Source organism: Muntiacus reevesi, chromosome 10 (assembly GCF_963930625.1).
Source record: "Muntiacus reevesi chromosome 10, mMunRee1.1, whole genome shotgun sequence".
Lineage (NCBI taxonomy): Eukaryota > Metazoa > Chordata > Mammalia > Artiodactyla > Cervidae > Muntiacus > Muntiacus reevesi.
Window position 1 is genome coordinate 61,146,835 of NC_089258.1, and position 18,547 is coordinate 61,165,381.

The following is an 18,547-nucleotide window of genomic DNA, read 5'->3' on the forward strand; positions in this document are numbered from 1 at the left end:
TCTCTAGAGAATTTCTGAAAGCGTAACTGTGTCCTGCACATTCTCATAGCATCTAATAGTTATTTACGGTCAACAGCCACATTCGTTTCTGTTGCCAAGTCTTAGAAATCTAGGACACATGCATAGATCATCTTTTTAACATATTGTTTTCTTATACTTTTTAAAATTAAAATCTACCAAGAGTTTGGGCTCTTCCTGGTTTAATAATATTAGCTTCACCTAAGTAAGCATTTTGCAGGTGCAATTCTCTTTTATGTCCATGCCTTTCTCCTGCAACTTCTTTTAGTTTTTGTCATCATATTTTAATGTACCTTTTACAAAGGACTCTACTCAAGTAAACATTTACTTGATCTCAATTCTTGCTGATACACAGTAATCACACCTTTCTGGTGTTCCTAATCTCAAAACACTACTATTATTGAGAGGTCACCTGATGTTCTTTAAGTGCAATGAATCAAGCAGTAAGTGGAGTCTTTAGATACTGCTTGTCAGTATTCTAATTTTTTATTCCTCTGGAACTATTATATTACATCTGATAGAGGTATTGCATTAACCTTTTATTGTTGGTTATTAGTGAGGTCTCCAGAATTTGAGTGGTAAACTTGAACGTTAACCTTTTCTCAATCTCTCATTAATACAGTAAAAAGATTTTTTTTTAGAAATATAACTGACCTACAGTGCTACCTTAGTTTCAGATGTTATAGTAGGCATCTTACATTTAAAACTGTAACTGGGAACACTTTTGTCTAAGGTATTAGGTTTCTATATAAGTTTGTGTAAAATATCTGAAAAAATGCCCATTGTTACTACTAGTGTGTGTGTGTATATAATTACAGTTTAAATTATAGATCTAATTACAATTTAAAAAATCAGAACACAGACTACTTTAATGAAGTCTTAATTCTTTATAATTGCTAAGTAAGTATTAGGCACTCCTCGAAGTAGTTGTTTCCCCTTAAGGATCCTCCAAGCCATCACCAAACCGGTGACATTATTGGTTGTTATGTAAAGCGCCTAAGACCACCCACTTTCTCCTCCCCTTCACCATCTCTGATGAAAACCATAACAACCCCACGGCATGTTCAGCGTGATGTCATTCAGAGGCTGCTGACTGCTGGGGCCGCTCGGAGGAGTTGCTTCAGAGGAAAAGCATTGTTTCAGCAACATCTGGCAGTGGAAGCGGAAGCCAGAAGCACTTGGATAGCTCTGGGGCTTTTCTTTCGTGCGGGCGCGGTGAGCAGCGTCTGGCATGTAGGCATGTTTTCTCTCGCTCTGCATCTTGGCCTGGAAGAAGAGTGCAGGGTTGGAAAAGACAGCATGTGAGAGCCCGTGTGGGGAGCCGGTTCTTCTGTGAAATTTCCTTCCCACCTGCTCTGAAGACATGTTGTTGTCTCCCAAGTTCTCCCTGTCCACCATTCACGTCCGACTGACTGCCAAAGGGTTGCTGCGGAATCTGCGACTTCCTTCAGGGTTTCGGAAAAGCACTGTCATTTTCCACACAGGTTTGTCTGCACACCTCTCTGCGTACGTTACCCTGGGTGGGGGGCCAGCTCGGTTACCCGGCAGGTGCTTATCAGAAATTTCTAAGGGGACAGACTATTGAGGAGAGAAAGCTCTAATGGGAGAACCAGGCATAATTTGTCAAAATAAGCAGCTTTCTCTTGTGCTTCAACACATGTGCCTAGTACTTCTCCTGTCTGTAAGCTGCTGTCTGCTTGGTTTGTTCGTTGAAAGCTGAACTGTTGCCTGGGTGCTCCCAGCTCTTTGCTCTGACACCAGTCAGATCTGGGAAACAATCAGCACCTGTTTGGTTTCATTTTCCTTCACACGATTTCGGAAATGGGAGCCAGGTAAATCAAGACAACTAACTAGTTCTCTTTCCTTTAGAGAAGGCGATGAAAAGAGAGGGTTCTGTAGTTTTTCGTTCTGTAGTTCCTCACTGAGCTTGTGACAGGCTGGTTTGGTATACTAAACGATCGCTGTGTTCTCGACATTGCTGAAGTAAAGCATCATAATGGTTGTGGACAGGTAGGAAATGAACCACAAATTAAGTTTTCCAAGCTTCATGGCGAAAATGTTTGCAAATCACAAAAGACTGCCTCTGATCTTCATGCTTGTATCTGCTTTTTATTTTCTGTGCCTAGAGATGGAAATGAATGCAGGGTATATTTTAGGCACATGTCACCTGCCTGCCCACTTTTAGAGGATCCATTTGCCTCCTGTCGCTGTCTGTTGTTTGGATATAATTGCAACTATGGTCAATTAAGTTGATTTCATGCTATAAACACGGGAGTGCTGATCTTTTGAATTTGGGCTGGTTAGTGGTAACCATGCTTTATTCTCTGAGTGTGTAAATACCAAGTAGATGTTTTGTTCCCCATGAATGCCGGCCCTTCTGGGCCTGTTTTCCATCTCTGTCCCCAGTGACTCTTCTCAGCGGACTGCTTTTAGTTTTCCCAGGGGCATCTCCCTGCTCTGTGGGATAATTCCCATTTTTCTCCAGCACCTCTTCCTTGTGTTTCACAACTCCCCTTGACCTGTCACCGGAATCCGCCAGCATTTCCCTCTCGGTCTGAGCTGACAGCTGAGGGTGAATGGAACGAGTTCCGAGGGAAACAGTGCCTGTGTCTCTCCTAGCCTATACGCCACTCTCACTTTTTCTCAACGTTAAAGAATAGAAAGGTGAAAAATAAAAGGGTACCCTGTATTTGTAATAATCTGCAATCTAAAATAGCTCCCAAGGGGCTTGTAATTTTAACTTAAAATCAATCCACATTCCAAGTTAAAAAGAAAATCAGACAGTGCAGAAGGTTGTACAGTTCCAGGTGAGCGTATTTCTTACCCAGGCCCCGTGCCCTCTCCACAGATGCAGCCACACTCGTGGGGGCTTGTTTATCCTTCCAGTAATTTTTCTGGTCATGTGTAAGCCCATGTAAGCTTTTTTTACCCTTTATTGTTTTACAGAAATGGAAGCATAACCTATATTCTTTTATCGCTTACTTTTAAGCATGAACGTGTCTTAGATTTGCATGTTAACGCATTCATCTACCACGTGCTTTTTAGCAGTCATGTAACATCCCGTTGCTGACTGAGCCATGATTTAAACCAGTCTTTCATTAGCAAACATTTTAGGTTGTTTCTACTATTTTTATGAAGCAGATAACTTTACAGGGCAGCTTAAAGCTTTTATTACCAGAGTTTGACTAACAGTGACCCTTGGGGCACGTCTTATTTTTTTAATTTACATAAAAATATTTTGAAACAGTCATTTGATGGCCATCATAGTTTCTAGAGCTAGAGTGTACTTAGAGGTGGTCTAGTTTACCCGATTTTACACCAGGAAGTCAGAGGCCCAGAGAAGTGAGTTAACTTGCCCAAGGATATACAGCCAGTGGCAGAGATAGGACTAAAACCTGGGACCTCTTGGTTTTTGTTTTTGTTTTTTTAGATTTTTCCAGCTGTGAATCTTGCTGTAATTCTATTAGGTCTAGTGAATAGCCACGATGGAAAAAAGTTTTGCATGTAGGAAGCATTTTATAATTATGTAAAGAATATAATTCTACTTACCCCAGTAAGAACTTTTTGTGAGCTTATCCATTTTACATAACTAGAGGGTCTGAGAAATCTTCCAATAAAAAATAGATTGAAGTAGTTGCAGTTCTTGTTATCCACATGGGTGGTAAGCAGTAGAAAAAGAGGTGGTGTTGCTATTGGTTTCTGCACTGACAGTGGTATTGGCCTGGATTCCAAGAGCCCAGCATTGTAGCCTTGGTTCTGCTGCTAACCAAGTCAGTGACCTTGATCACTTAGCCAAACAGGGATACAGAATAAAGGAATCAGACGAGATGATATCCATGACCCCTTCAGCCTCAAATTCTGTGAATTTTCTGGGTTGGGTCCAGATTTAAAAGTCCTTGATGTGTTGCTGACACCTGAAAATTATTCTTATCTCAACAAGTTCTCTGCTTATCTCCCAAACTCAGTGAATACTCCTGATTTCTTTCTCTTCACACCACCATTGCTTGCCCCTTAGTATGTCCTCAAAGCCCCCATTGCTCCTTCTCATTGAATCACAATTCATGGGTTGCAAGAATCTAAGACTCTGTCTTGTAAAATCCCTGTTGTTTTTACCCTCTCTCTACTCTGTGGGCATGCTCAAGTCACTCCAGTCGTGTCTGACTCTTTGCAACCCCAGGGACGGTAGCCCGCCAGGCTCCTCTGTCCATGGGATTCTCCAGGCAAGCATACTGGAGTGGGTAGCCATGCCCTCCTCCAGGGGAACTTCCTGACCCAGGAATCGAACCGGGGTCTCCTGCATTGCAGGTAGATTCTTTACCGACTGAGCTACCAAGGAAGCCCAGTAGTATTGGAGTGGGTTGCCATGCCCTCCTCCAGGGATCTTCCCTGAGTCTCCCATGGCTTCTCCATTGGCAGGTGGGTTCTTTACCACTGTACCACCTGGGAAGCCTTCTGCCTACTCTAGTTCAGGCTTTATTATTAGGCTGAAGCGTTTGAAATTGCGCTTCTTAGAGGTAAAAAAAACAGTCAAATATCAACAGTTTTGTTATCACTCAGTCTAATATTTTGGAGCTCTTTGAAGGATTTTATAGGTTTAGTCTTTGCCACCAACCAGCCTTTCCCCTGCTTCCAAACTATCTTTTCACATTGCAGGGTCAAGTCATTCATTTCATAAACAAGTATTTGTTAGGCATGTCCTCTGTGGCAGGTACAATGCCAGATGCTGATATTGTAGCCAGGACTAAGTCACACACAGCCCCCTGCCTTCCCATAGCCCACGGTTTACCACGGAGTCAAGTAAAGAACATCAGACAGTCATGGTACAATACGGACTAGGTGTCCAGGCAGCTCCTGGCAGGTGAGGCTGACTCCCCAAGTCTTCCACGAGAAGAGCCATGTCAGCTGGGGCCCCAGGATAGGAGGAATTAGCCAAGAAACAGAGGGTGTTCCAGGGAGAGAAAATAGCATCTGAAAGCCTGGAGGTGAGGGAAGACTTGAAGGCGAGCTCCTTCAAGAAAATGAAAGAATTTTTAACACATTGGAGTATGGACTATGGAGGGGGAGCTGCCAGCAATAAGGTGGTGGTTATAGGGCTCCAGATGGAATGGGCCCTTTCAGCAACCCTTGTGCAGGGCGCTGTACACTGTAGTATTAATAACTTGATTGGCAAAGTGTGTTGTTCAGTCCAGGATATGGTTTCCTCTGTTAAATAGATGCAAGGAATGAGTGTGAATGTGTCAGTTTGGGGTGATGTTGCAGGATGTCCAGAGTAGGTGAAGATGGTAGCATCCCAGGAGGGCCCACACCTGCTAAGAGGTCCAAAAGTGGTTTCACTGACTTCACCAAAGCACCCAGTTCAGTGTAGCTCAGAATTTTGCCTCAACATATTCATTTCCATCTTATGAGTCAGCAGAGGGAAAGGAATTGTCTCTGTAGAAATGTTCCTTGCCTCCAGTTCTGTTGGAATCTGGGTTTTCTGTGCAGCTGGAGATCAGATACTTGTACTCATTATTATGAAAAGTGCCAGTTTGAACCTCAGAGTTGATATTCTCATTGACCCAAGTGAAGGCAATTCACTGCACTAAGAGAATTCTTTCTGCTGAGCTAGTAAGAGTAAAAGCAATTACTCTCAGCAAAGAGGGGAGGTGTGTATTTACACATACTCTGAGGAAAGGCGGGAGGAGTATTATTAATAACACAAGATATTTTCATTTACCTGAAGCCACACTAAAGAGAACCATTTTGCCTAGGTATTTGGTAAGAGTGAGGCGGAACAGGATTAGGTGTTTAATTAGAATGAAAGTCATTGTAATTTTCTTATGTTCTTATGGTGTTCACTTTTCAGACTGTCCAACAAAAATGCTTTTAAAATAGTTTTCTTTCTTTCTTTCTTTTTGGCTGTGTGTGGCCTCTGTTGCTGCAAGGGCTTCTTGCTGCTGAGGCTTCTGGTTGCTGAGGCTTCTCTTGTTGCAGATCACAAGCCCTTGGGCGCTCTGGCTTCAGGACTTGAGGACTCTGAAGATGAGCTCAATAGTTGTGGCACACAGAGCTTAGTCGCTCTGCAGGATGTGGGATCTTCCTGGATCAGGGATCGAACCTGTGTTTCCTGCACTGGAAACATATTTACCACTGAGCCACCAGGGAAGCCCCAGAAATGCTTTTAGATGCAGTTTGTTAAGACAGCTTGACTTAGAAGGAGTTTATTTGTCTCACATAGCAAGAAGCAGCTCTTAACCTTGTTCAGAGGCTCAGCAATGTCAGGATTAACCACCCATGCTATTTTCTTAGCCTTTTTCTCATGAATGTTGCCTCATGATCTCACAATGGCTGCTGCAGGCAGTAAAAACAAGACCCAGGGAAGGGGCGGTGCCATATCACTCATGCTTACATCTCATTGGCTAAATCTCAGTCACATGGCTGTTTCTACCCGCAAAGAAAGCTGGGAAATTGAGTGTTTGAGTTCTCCAATCTCTATAGTGCATGCAGGTAAAGAGAGATTAGCGCCCTGTTAGAGCAATTGCCACAGTAAAGGCAAAACTCATTTCTGAAAAGCTAATACTGATAGCTTGTAAATAAGGGCAGCATATCATTTAACAAGTTGAATCTTGCAACACACCTCATTGTTTCTTCTCTTTTAGGATATGAATTTTTTTTGGTAATGATCACCTAGTTTGTAGCTATGTTAATTGGACACTTTCAAGTTATTTTGTTGTTTGGACATAGAGGTTAATATTTGATTTTGCTCTCTTAAATGAATTAATTTTCAGTTATAATACACTGAGAAAGAATGTTCTCAACCTTAAATGTGGTTTTATGTATTTAAAATGTGTTCATAAAAGATATATTTTATTAGGAACATAAATGGTTGGGCTCCTAGTCATGCATTAAGGTGATGCTAAATATTCGTTTCTCTGTGTTTCCCTCACACATTACAAAATATAGAAGCCAGTGAAAGCATTTTAGAGAGCTTCCATAAAATAACTATATATATTTAGAATTTTTTGTAAGAAATTAAAATATTCAGTCATTTGTAGAATGCAAAAAGACATCAAAAGGACCAAATTTAAGAACAACAGAGGAGAGATACGGCCTTCCACCACCCCGTTTGTTATCGCTTCTGTGAATCCACAGTTTTCTTTTCAGTTTCCTGGAAGGCAGCTTTGAAAGTTACCCTGGCCTCATGCCACATCGATAAGCATTTACTGAGAACTGGTTTTGTGAATGGCATTATGTTAAAAAAACGTCTTGGCATAGATTGATACTGAACTCTTAGATATGGCAGCAGTCTTATAGCTTCAGCTTTGCTATGACATTAAAAGGTGCCCTTTCATAGTTATTGCAGTCTATTTAAGAGAGCAGTGATATGTTAAATGAATTTTTACTCATAGTAGGTAATATTTTGATAAGTCTTTAAAAGTTAGATGTTGAAAGAGAAAGGTAAAGTTCTACCATGCCAAACTGTGCTTTAGTGTGGTATCTGTTTTCACATAAACATAGAAAATAAACCACACAGTATAGTTTGAAGTTGGATTTAGAATGGAGAGTATAGCAGGGTTTTTCACCTGGAAAAAATGGAAGGATGTGGCAAGGGAAACGTATATAGTAAATGCTTATTTAATTAGAAACATTGAAATATTTAGGTTGAGTTTTAGATAGTAGAGAATCAGCATATACATGAATTAATACAGATTATGGTACTTTTATTAGCTCTAAAGCCTGTTTCACAGCTAGTAATAGTGTTTTATTAATAGTATGCCCATTACTGTTTTCTTAGGTAAAAAGACAACAGGTGTGGTTTTAAATGTATCCAAAATTGGACATTATTTTTCTTTTTTGGCTTAGGTGATACTTTGGGCTATTTTGGTACCTGAGAAAGAAAGAAGGAGTTAGTTGTTCAGTCATGTCCGACTGTCTTGTGATCCTATGGACTGTAACACACCAGGCTCCTCTGTCCATGGGATTCTCCAGGCAAGGATACTGGAGTGGGTAGCCATGCCCTTCTCCAGGGGAATCTTCTCGACGCTAGAATCAAACCCAGGGCTCCTGCACTGTGGGTGGTTTTTTACCATCTGAGCCACCGGGGAAGCCCAAGCACATGAGAGTCCTTTGTAAAAGGCATCAGTTATGTAGCTCCGGGTAACGTTAATACCAGTAAAGCCCCTTTTTGCGTGACAGACTGGGCTGTTTCCTACTGTTCCTTGTTACCTGAGTTTTAGACATCTCATGCTCAAATTGTTTTTCCATAACTGGTTAGTATTTTGAGAACAACATTCTCTTTTTATTTATTATTTATGGTATCTGTGCTGTGCTATGCTTAGTCGCTCAGTCGTGTCGGACTCTTTGCAACCTCATGGACTGTAGTCCACCAGGCTCCTCTATCCTTAGGGATTCACCAGGCAAGAATACTGGAGTGGGTTGCCATGCCCTCCTCCAGGGGATCTTCCCAACCCAGGGATCGAACCCAGGTCTCCCACCTTGCGGGCGTGTTGCTTACTCTCTGAGCCACCAGGAGGCCCATTTTTATTGTAGAAATTCCTAATGTGGAATGTTTTAATGGGCTATTCCAACTTTTCTTTCTACTGTCTGTTAAAGGTAGTCTATGGTCTTTCATTCACAATAAGGAGATTTTTGATCCACTTTGGAGATTTATTTTCCCCACTCAGATCTTTTGTCTGCAGGTGGCTTGTTTCAGCCCTGCTGCTCTGCTGGGGGCCCTGCTTGATGAAGAACATGTGATTGCACATGGCCGCGATGTTAGGGACACCATCTGTGGCTGCGGAGCCCTGACCCACGGGGCCTGGCCTCGCTGGCACAATGGAGACATCACCTAAGCTGGCTAGCTCCAAGTGGAAAAGTCCAGAAAAGACAGATTTTAAAAATCTAGCAAGGTACATGTGCTTGCAGTGGATACAGCAAAAAGGGCCATGTAGAGTTTTGTTTGTTCTTGTTTTTGGAAATGGTTCCTTGTGGTGACAAGAGTGTTATTCTTGGTACCATGTTCATCCATGTGGTAAATTTAAAGGGACGTCTTGGTGCATGCCGTCATCTCTGAAATCAACAACATGGCTTGGCTTTGTGATGCCAGGCATCTTCTTAGGTTCCTATTATGATTCTTCAGACAAAATGATCCTTCAGACAAAAACAAAATGAAAGTTCATATCTTGGCTTGCATTTAATATTTTGGGTCATTTGCTTAGTAACAAAGAGAGAGCCAGTCCCAGGGTTGCTATCCTGTGAAGTGACACCTCAGTCACATCTTTATCGTCCTCCTTGTGCTCTGAGGAAAGTGAAGGTTGCTCAGTCGTGTCTGACTTCTCTGCAAGCTCATGTCCATGGCATTCTCCAGGTCAGGATACTGGAGTGGGTAGCCTTTCCCTTCTCCCGGGGGATCTTCCTAACCCAGGGATTGAACCCAGGTCTCCCACATTGCAGGCAGATTCTTTACCAGCTGAGCCACAAGGGAAGCCCAAGAGTACTGGAGTGGGTAGCCTAGCCCTTCTCCAGTGGATCTGCCCGACCCAGGAATCAAACTGGGGTCTCCTGCATTGTAGGTGGATTCTTTACCAACTGAACTACCAGGGAAAGACCTATCCAGTTTGTTCATATACATTGTAAACAAGTATAACAAGAGACGCTTGTTCCTTATTTTAAGTTAAGATAAAAATTCAGATTTTCTTCCCCTCCTGTAAAATTCATGTTTCAGATGAAATTTTTACTTGTTAGATGATTAAAAATATTTTCATTTGGCATCTTTGGAATTTTTAATGTTACAGGCATGAAATTTTGTTACTTGCAGGTATTTGCAGTATGCTCTTCTAGTCCTGAAACAAATCCAGAAACTTAACATATTAAGATGCACTTCTATTATTTAGAAACAAATTGACGGAAAATTAGTCAACAAATCGACGGAACTGGTACTTTCTTAAAAGTATTTCTGAAAAAAAAAAACTTTCAAATGTAATGAATTTCTGTTAACTTGTATTTACAGTTAGTAGTCCATTTTAAGAACATGAAAAGTGTGCTTTTCTTTCCCTGCCAGCCACATGAAAAATGTTTAAGATCAAGTTTGGTTGGTTTTGCAGGAAAAGTTGTCTAAGCAATAATTATCCTGAAATAAGAGTATTTAATAGGAACATGCCTTCTATCCTATAATCTACTTTTGAAATTAAAAAGTAAAACCATTTTACATATGATACACGGCACTGCAGCCTGTCCGACAATCTAGTATTATAAAATTTTAATAGGTATCTTAAGGCACTTCTCCATATCTGCCTCCAAAAGAATTAGCTTGGGTAATTTAAAAAGTCTAAGCACTGTGCTTTGTTGAACTTTAAATGTTCCACAGTAAGCAAATGCCATACCTACCTAGAAATAGAAAAATGCTACGTGTGGCTTCTAAATTATGATTACTAAGAACTCTTCTAGAGCAAACTCATAGTGAAAGGAATATTGAAAAGGTTAATATAAATTTAAGCTAATGACACTAATTTGTTTCTTAGCTTGTTTATTTAAATAGTGGTTAGATGCCACGAAGCAAGTGTCAGCGCCTTAACTATAATATGCATGTTGTTAGGCTTGAGGGCTTCTTCCACTCTTGTCAGGGCAGATGCTAACTTCCTCCTTTCATACAACACTGAGTAATGATTTCTTTTAAAATCTTGGTAAGACCATCTAGATTTCTGTGGATATACAGTTCATCCAGCTGGGAAAGTGTGTGTTAATAGGCTTGTACTGTGTGTGCTGTGTTTAGTTGTGTCCAGCTCTTTGTGACCCCATGGACTGTGGCCCACCAGGCTCCTCTGTCCATGGGGATTCTCCAGGCAAGAATATTGGAGTGGGGTTGTTGTGCCCTCTTCCAGGGGATCTTCCCAACCCAGGGATCAAACCCAGGTCTCCCGCATTGCAGGCAGATTCTTTACCATCTGAGCCACCAGGGAAGTCCTGGCTTATATTAGGGGCAGCATTTGGGACAAGGGGAAATAACTGATTTGTTCCTGGGGAAAACACCCCAGCTGACAAGTCCATTTGGAGAGTCTTATGGGGCTGGTGAGACTAGAATAGCATCTTTTTGGAGAATGAGGAGCAGAGTATTAGAGTGTCAGGATGCCTGCCCACTGGGTCCCTCTGCCCTCCCTCTGATTCTCACATGCTAATCTGCTCCTCTGTGTGTTACTTCCGAGCTGGAAACTGTGACTTTCCCGGCATTCCTCTTGATCCAGCTGGTCGCTGAGGTGTCCTGCTCTGCCTCGTGAACACATTCGTCATTTCCTGCCGGTTCTCACTGCCCTGGCCATGAGTCCCACCTTTGCTCATCCCCCCCAGATCTTCCCCTTCCCCTGTGTCTCCAGACCCTTGCTCAGCACTGCTCTGGGTCTCCTACCATAGTAAACGTTGTATGGCACTCCTGTCTTGCCCGTTTATGCTTCCAGCCACATCATCTTACTTTTTTTGCTTTGCTGTCAGCACGGAATGTCAGGACCTCCAGGGCTCCCATACTTCTCTGCGTTGGTGTTTTCTGCTCTCATATCTGTCTGCCAGACGTGCAAATGTCTATCCACACTGTGTCTCCAGCACCCTTTCTTGCTGGTCACAGATCCATGTGTTTCTCCCCCAGTCCTCTCACTGCGCTGTGTACATAATTCTCTTTCCTAATTATCATATGGCCATCGGTAGTGGCCTGTTTCTGTCTCTGCAGCAGAAAAGTTCCTTGAGGACAAGGACCAACTTGCTAGAAGCACATCCAGCGGACATTTGCTGAATGCACAGGGGTCATGTGGGTCATCGTTTTAGAACTGGGTGCTCCGTCTTATGAGAGCACATATTTCTAGGTAGTTCACATTTAAGACCTTGTTGTCATATGACAGAATTAGATGAGGAGGTTCAGATTAAGGTAGACAGACGGGAACCAGTTGTCTGTCCAAGCTGCTGGCCAAGCCTGTTAGCTCACTGCTTATGTTTTACTAACCCACAAGCCTTGGTTTTCAAGGCAGTAATGTAGTGGAAGGCACATCCCAGCTAGTGACTGTCCCCTTCACAGATACCTGTGTGTGTGAGTTAAACAGGAAGAGCTGAATATCAGAAACAAGGTGTCTTCATGTATCTTTGTAGGGCACCGCCCTCATACCTGCTTCCACCACCCCCAAGACACCACGCAGGTCCACTTGCCCACAGCAAAGCCACGTGGTAGATTTTGATAAATGTTTGGTGAGTAAATGAGTAAGAAATCAATAGGTATATGAAACAAATGTTAATTACTGAAGGCTACGTGTAGTTTTTCATTCGAGTCAAGGCAACCTCTCCTCGTAGGTCTTGTCTCTTACTTGATTTTAATATTCAGAAAGGCAGCAGATTCTGTAAGTGGCTTGTTTTTGCCTTAGGATGGTTGTATCCTCAGCGACTAGGTTAGTCCCTGTCTGAATCGTTAAGCCTTTCTCTCAGAAATAAATGTTTTGCCTTGAGGGTGGGGGTCTGTATGCCTGAGTGACTGAGCCAGAAACATGGGCCTGTTCTTCTTCCTTCAACTATTTTCTTTAAGAGGATGATAAATAAGTTCTTTAGGCTGGTTTGAAATTTATTAAACTGAGATTTCTGAGTAGAAAGAACAAAGAGTAAACAGTGTTATCCAGCTATTTTTCAAGTGAGCAAATGTTCTGGACTCAGGACTTTGGTTTTCCTGATGGAGGTTTCAGTTTCATTGGAATGAAGTCCAGGAAGGTCTGATCAGACACACAGTGGTAAATCTGAATCTATGTGAAAGTTAACATTTAGTTTTAAGATTTCTGAGTAAATTGATTCTTTGCAATTAGATAGCCTGTTAATGGAGATAATAAATGAGATTTTTTTTTTTTTTTTAGTTTTAAATAGTTGTATTATCAAAATGGTAACATGTTAATAAAGGGAACACAAGGGCAAAGTTTGGTTCATATTAAGCTGACTTGCTATAATAATGAATCCAGTAGTATTTAAGGGAAACTCTTGTTTTTTGGCATTATGAGGTACTCTGTTTGTGAGCACTGGGGCTTTGAGCATCATTGGAGATTTTTGCATCATCTCTGATCTTCCAGTGGTCCAGGAGTGAGGAGAGAGGGAAGGATGCTCAAACTGGGTCATCAGCTGTCATGTGGTACAGCTGTGTCCTCAGGGAGCACAGTTTATGGAGCGGAAGATTGAGGTCACAGCTTGCTTTTCCAGCTCTAGGTAGAGGGCAGTCTGTATGCTTATTTGCTCTTAGGTTAAAACTTGAAGATATGTAAATCTCTTCTGAGAATTCACGTTCAACAGAAGCTGCATTATTTAGATTTCTGCCCAGATTGCCCATGGAAAAAACATGGATTGACTATGTTGGCTTGATGGTTAAGTGTTAAAGATTGAAGCTCAGAAGTCATTTTAACCACCTTTAAAAAACACTGCATTTTAATTTTGAGTAGTAATATATTTGTTGTAGTTGTTTTAGTCACTAAGTCATGTCTGACTCTTTTTGTGACCCCATGGACTGTAGCCCGACCTCCTCTGTCCATGGGATTTTCCAGACAAGAATACTGGAGTGGGTTGCCATTTTCTCCTCCACAGGATCTTCCCAACCTAGGTATGGACCCTGAGTCTCCCGCATTGTGGGCAGATTGGTTCAGTTCAGTTGCTCAGTCATTTCAGACTCTTTGCAGCCCTATGAACTACAGCACGTCAGACTTCCTCTCCATCACCAACTACCGGAGCTTGCTCAAACTCATGTCCATCAAGTCGGTGATGCCATCCAACCATCCCATCCTCTGTCGTCCCCTTCTCTTCCCTCCTTCAGTCTTTCCCAGTATCAGGGTCTTTTCCAATGAGTTAGTTCTTCACATCAGGTGGCCAAACTATTGGAGCTTCAGCTTCAACATCAGTCCTTCCAGTGAATATTCAGGACTGTTTTCCCTTAGGATTGACTGGTTTGGTCTCCTTGCCGTACAAAGGACTCTCAAGAGTCTTCTCCAGCACCACAGTTCAAAAGCATCAATTATTTGGTGCTCAGCTTTCTTTATAGTCCAACTCTCATATCCATACATCTACTACTGGAAAAACCATAGTTTTGACTAGATAGACATTTGTAGGCAAAGCAATGTCTCTACTTTTTAATATGCTGTCCAGGTTGGTCATAGCTTTCCTTCCAAGGAGAAAGGGTCTTTTAATTTCATGGCTGCAGTCACCATCTGCAGTGATCTTGGAGCCCAGAAAAATAAAGTCTTTCACTGTTTCCATTGTTTCCCCATCTATTTGCCATGAAATGATGGGACCAGATGCCATGATCTTAGTTTTTGGAATGTTGAGTTTTAAGCCAACTTTTTCACTCTCTTCTTTCACTTTCATCAAGAGGCTCTTTAGTTCCTCCTCACTTTCTGCCATAAGGGTAGTGTTATCTGCGTATCTGAGGTTATTGATATTTCTCCTGGCAATATTGATTTCGGCTTGTGCTTCATCCAACCTGGCATTTTGCATGATGTAGTCTGCATGTAAGTTAAATAAGCACAGTGACAATATACAGTCTTGATGTACTCCTTTCCTGATTTGGAACCAGTCTGTTGTTCCATGTCCACTTCTAACTGTTGCTTCTTGACCTGCATACAGATTTCTCAGAATGGTCGGGTGGTCTGGTATTCCCATCTCTTGAAGAATTTTCCACAGTTCGTTGTGATCCACACAGTCAAGGCTTTGGCATAATCAATAAAGCAGAAGTAGATGTTTTTCTGGAACTCTCTTGCTTTTTCTGTGATTCAATGGATGTTGGCAATTTGATCTCTGGTTCCTCTTCCTTATTTAAATCCAGTTTGAACATCTGGAAGTTCACGGTTCACATACTATTGAAGTCTGGCTTGGAAAATTTTGAGCATTACTTTCTGGCGTGTGAGATGAGTGCAATCGTGTGGTAGTTTGAACATTCTTTGGCAGATTCTTTACCACTGTGCCATTAGGGAAGCCTGCAATGTATTTACCTTGTGGTTTAAAAGTATTTAAAAATGCACTAGAACACCTTTATATCTATCTGGTTCTTACTGTCTTCTCTGAAAAGGCAAACATCGTTAGTCCTTTCTTATATATTATATGAAAGTTTTGTTATGAATTTATAAGCAAAAAAGTACATACTTCTTGATACAGTGAGACACATCATCTACATTGCTCTTGACCATGTTTTTTTCATTTAACAGAGAGCTTCCTATTTGTGTGTTACACCTGTGATGTTCCACTGTATAAATGTACCACACATTTATTTAAGCATACCTGTACTTATGGACAGGCTTCCCTGGTGGCTCAGATGGTAAAGAGTCCACCTGCATTGTAGGACACCTGGGTTCGATCCCTGGGCTGGGAAGATCCCCTGGAGGAGGGCATGGCTACCAACTCCAGGATTCTTGCCTGGAGAATTCCGTGGACTATGTAGTCCATGGGGTCGCAAAGAGTCGGACACAACTGAGCAGCTGAGCACAGCTCACCATGGCAGGTTCTGCTTATTTGGGCTTCCTTGGTGGCTCAGCGGGGAAAAAATCAGCCTGCATTGTGGGAGACCTGGGTTCAATCCCTGGGTAGGGAAGATCCCCTGGAGAAGGGAGCGGCCGCCCACTCCCGTATTCTGGCCTGGAGAATTCCATGGACTATACAGTGCATGGAGTCACAAACAGTCAGACACAACTGAGTGACTTTGACTTCACTTCACTCCTTATGGACACTGGGGCTGGTTTTTTTTTTTTCATCTTTTCTCTGCAAGCAAGTTTGCATTAAGACCCCTTATTAGGTGTCATTTTAACCCTGTGTAGGATTCATAAGAGAATATATTCTTCCCTACTAGCTGTGAATCCAACAGTTTGTGCTAGAATGTGTTAGAGAACCCTTATCAGCAGGTTTTATGTTCTTAAACATCCATCTGGGGTATGACACTACGCAGGCAGACATCATCAGAGTCATTTTAAGTGTCTGAATGAGATTCTCCACGGTAGCATTGAAAACTGCATCATGACGTCCATGATAATTTCCGATGATTTCTATTACTTCCTGGGACAGAGTGGTGTTTGAATTTTAGGTGTGGTGTTTGGGGTTTTCATGGCTGGACCTTTAGGAACCGTTGTTGGTATGCGAGGTTTCCTACTTTGAAATTCCAGTTCTATGGCCACTAAGAAAGCCTGAGAGAAAAAGAAGCTGGTACCTGGAGAACTTGAGTTTTCCTGAAGCAGTGACTTACCTGCCACCCCCCACCCCCGCCCCAGTTCTCTAGTTAGAAGGAGTTCACACCCTGACCCTGAACTGCGGCTGAAGGTGAAAGAGTAACCAGGCAAAGCACAAATGAGGAAGCAGCTAAGAACCAGAGACGTGCATGATTGGGATGCAGACTTGGACAGTTGATGTTTTCCAGGGTTGTTGTTCAGTCGCCAGGGCTTCCAGGCTTCCCTGCCTTTCGCTGTCTCTTGGAGTTTGCGCAAACTCATGTTCATTGAGTCGATGATTCCATCCAGCCTTCTCATCCTATGTCACCCCTGTCTCCTCCTGCCCTCAATCTTCCCCAGCATCAGGATCTTTTCCAGGGTGTACCTCAGTAAAAACTACATAAGTTCATTTAGAGTGATTTTAGCAGTGTTCCAAATATAGTGTCAAGTCCTAAATTTTCTAAAATTTCAAAAAACAGATATGCCTTGACACAACTAACAGTTACAAAATGCAACAAATAGGATTTTCATAAGCACAAATGCCAGCATTGTGTGTGTGTTCATTTCTGCTGTGCAGCAAAGTGACTGAGTTATATATACATATGTTCTTTTTCATAACAAATGCCATTTTTTACCAAAAGCTAAAGCAAATATAATATAGGAAATGTATAATAAAGGAAATATAATAAAGGAAACGTATAGATAACAACTCACTTGTGGATCTAAGCCATCTGAATTCAGCCACAAACTCAGGAGTGGCTTACACTGTTGCATGGCCAGATCTGGGAGAGAAAAAAAAAAAAAAACAACTAAGTGTTGGTCGGGCCGGGGAAAGGGGGTCAAAAGGTACAAACTTGGAGTTATAAAATAAGTATGTCGTGGAGATGTACAGAATGGAGACTAAAATTGAAAACACTATTGCTTTTTTAAAAGTTGCTAAGAGAGTATATCTTAAAAGTTCTCATCACAAGAAATTTTATGTATGGTGACAGATGTTAACTAGATTTATTGTGGTGATAGTTTTGCAATATATAGAAATATATTGATATATATGGTGAACCATGTTGTACACCTGAGACTAATATAATGTTATATGTCAGATATATGGGAAAAAATGTCAAATTAGATTTCAGATGGTAAAAAAAAAATTTGTCTTGGAAATTTGAAGCCTTTAACAAAATTTAGCAAGGTAAAATACAAAAAACATTGTAATGGCTTCAGAATCTTAATTCAACTCTTATTTTTTAAACACTTTTTCAAAATATTGACAGATGCTCAACACAATGTAAATATATTATTTCAAAATCTATGTCCATTGAGAAACACTAAAGCTAATCTCTTTGGACCAAGAAAAGATAAGTTCATCTCCCTATGTTTGACATAGTGTTAGAAATGGAACTAACCATTCAAAGAGAAAAACAGATAAATATAAAAGAAAGTATATACATATAACAAGGAATTTAGCCAAACAATGATACTAAGAAAATAATTTATGTAGATTTGTAAATTGAAAGTGTTGATAATCCAGTTAAAAATTTTTAGTTTCTCAAGGAGCCAAACATAAATATTAATACTTAGCTGCTGCCCAACTTTGGCATAAGAGATAATATGAAGAACAAAAATTTTGATGCTATGAAAAGAGTACCTATATTTTCAACCTGAGTATAAAAAACAGTGCTTAATAAATTAATGTACATTTCATATTTTTCCTTAGAAATAACTTATTAGCACAGGACTAGTTAATACTAAAATTCCCCCTAGAAACTAACTAGGCAAGCAACTTAATGTTTTCTCCAAAAATGTTAATATAAAAGCTCCATTTCTTGATTTTATAAATAACCATAACTTAATGGTTTAAGAACTGATATTATATTACATAACAAAATTGATTAGCATAGAAATCCTAGAAAGAGAACGAAATGTTAAGGATTCAAGAAATGGTAACTTCAGAGCAGTAAATGATAAATGAATACATATTTCAGTAAGTACTGGGAAGACATATGCTATGATATCAGTCAGGAAAGTGAACCTATATCTACATACATTGCAGTGGAAGTTCTGGATGGTCAAGGATTAAAAGAAGTTTTTTGCTCTTCTGTTTGTTTGTATAAAAGTGTATCAAACAGGATATAAAAGGTAGGTATTTACCAGTATGTAGGTTTATTGAAATGAAGAGTTAGCAGGTAATGGACTTGGGTGAATTAAGTAACATTTTGTTAAGATTCCTGCATAAATGTTTATTCTTAGTTATGTAACAACATTACATCTCCACCCCATCTCCACTTTCCAGAATGGGTGGGAACAGAAGCCTAGGTTCTTGGCTGCCCTATGGGCGCTGCCTTCGCCCAGGTTAGGCCCTT

The 18,547-nt window shown here is 41.1% G+C and overlaps 1 protein-coding gene and 1 non-coding gene across 4 annotated transcripts in view; one reads left to right on the forward strand and one right to left on the reverse strand.

The window, feature by feature from the left end:
* The window catches only part of MTUS1 (microtubule associated scaffold protein 1), a 187,131-nt gene that overhangs the window by 126,251 nt on the left and 42,333 nt on the right, over positions 1-18,547 (forward strand). The window contains exon 1 of one of the 3 annotated variants that reach the window (XM_065901480.1): positions 1,082-1,502. The exons of the other annotated variants lie outside the window; for them this stretch is intronic. Coding sequence (XP_065757552.1) covers positions 1,382-1,502 — 121 coding nt within the window. The 5' untranslated portion in view covers positions 1,082-1,381. Of the gene's footprint in view, positions 1-1,081; positions 1,503-18,547 lie in introns of those variants that run through there. 3 annotated transcript variants of the gene reach the window in all.
* LOC136143933 (U6atac minor spliceosomal RNA) lies at positions 10,526-10,652 on the reverse strand. Its single transcript, XR_010658432.1, has one exon. It is a non-coding gene; the product is annotated as a U6atac minor spliceosomal RNA (small nuclear RNA).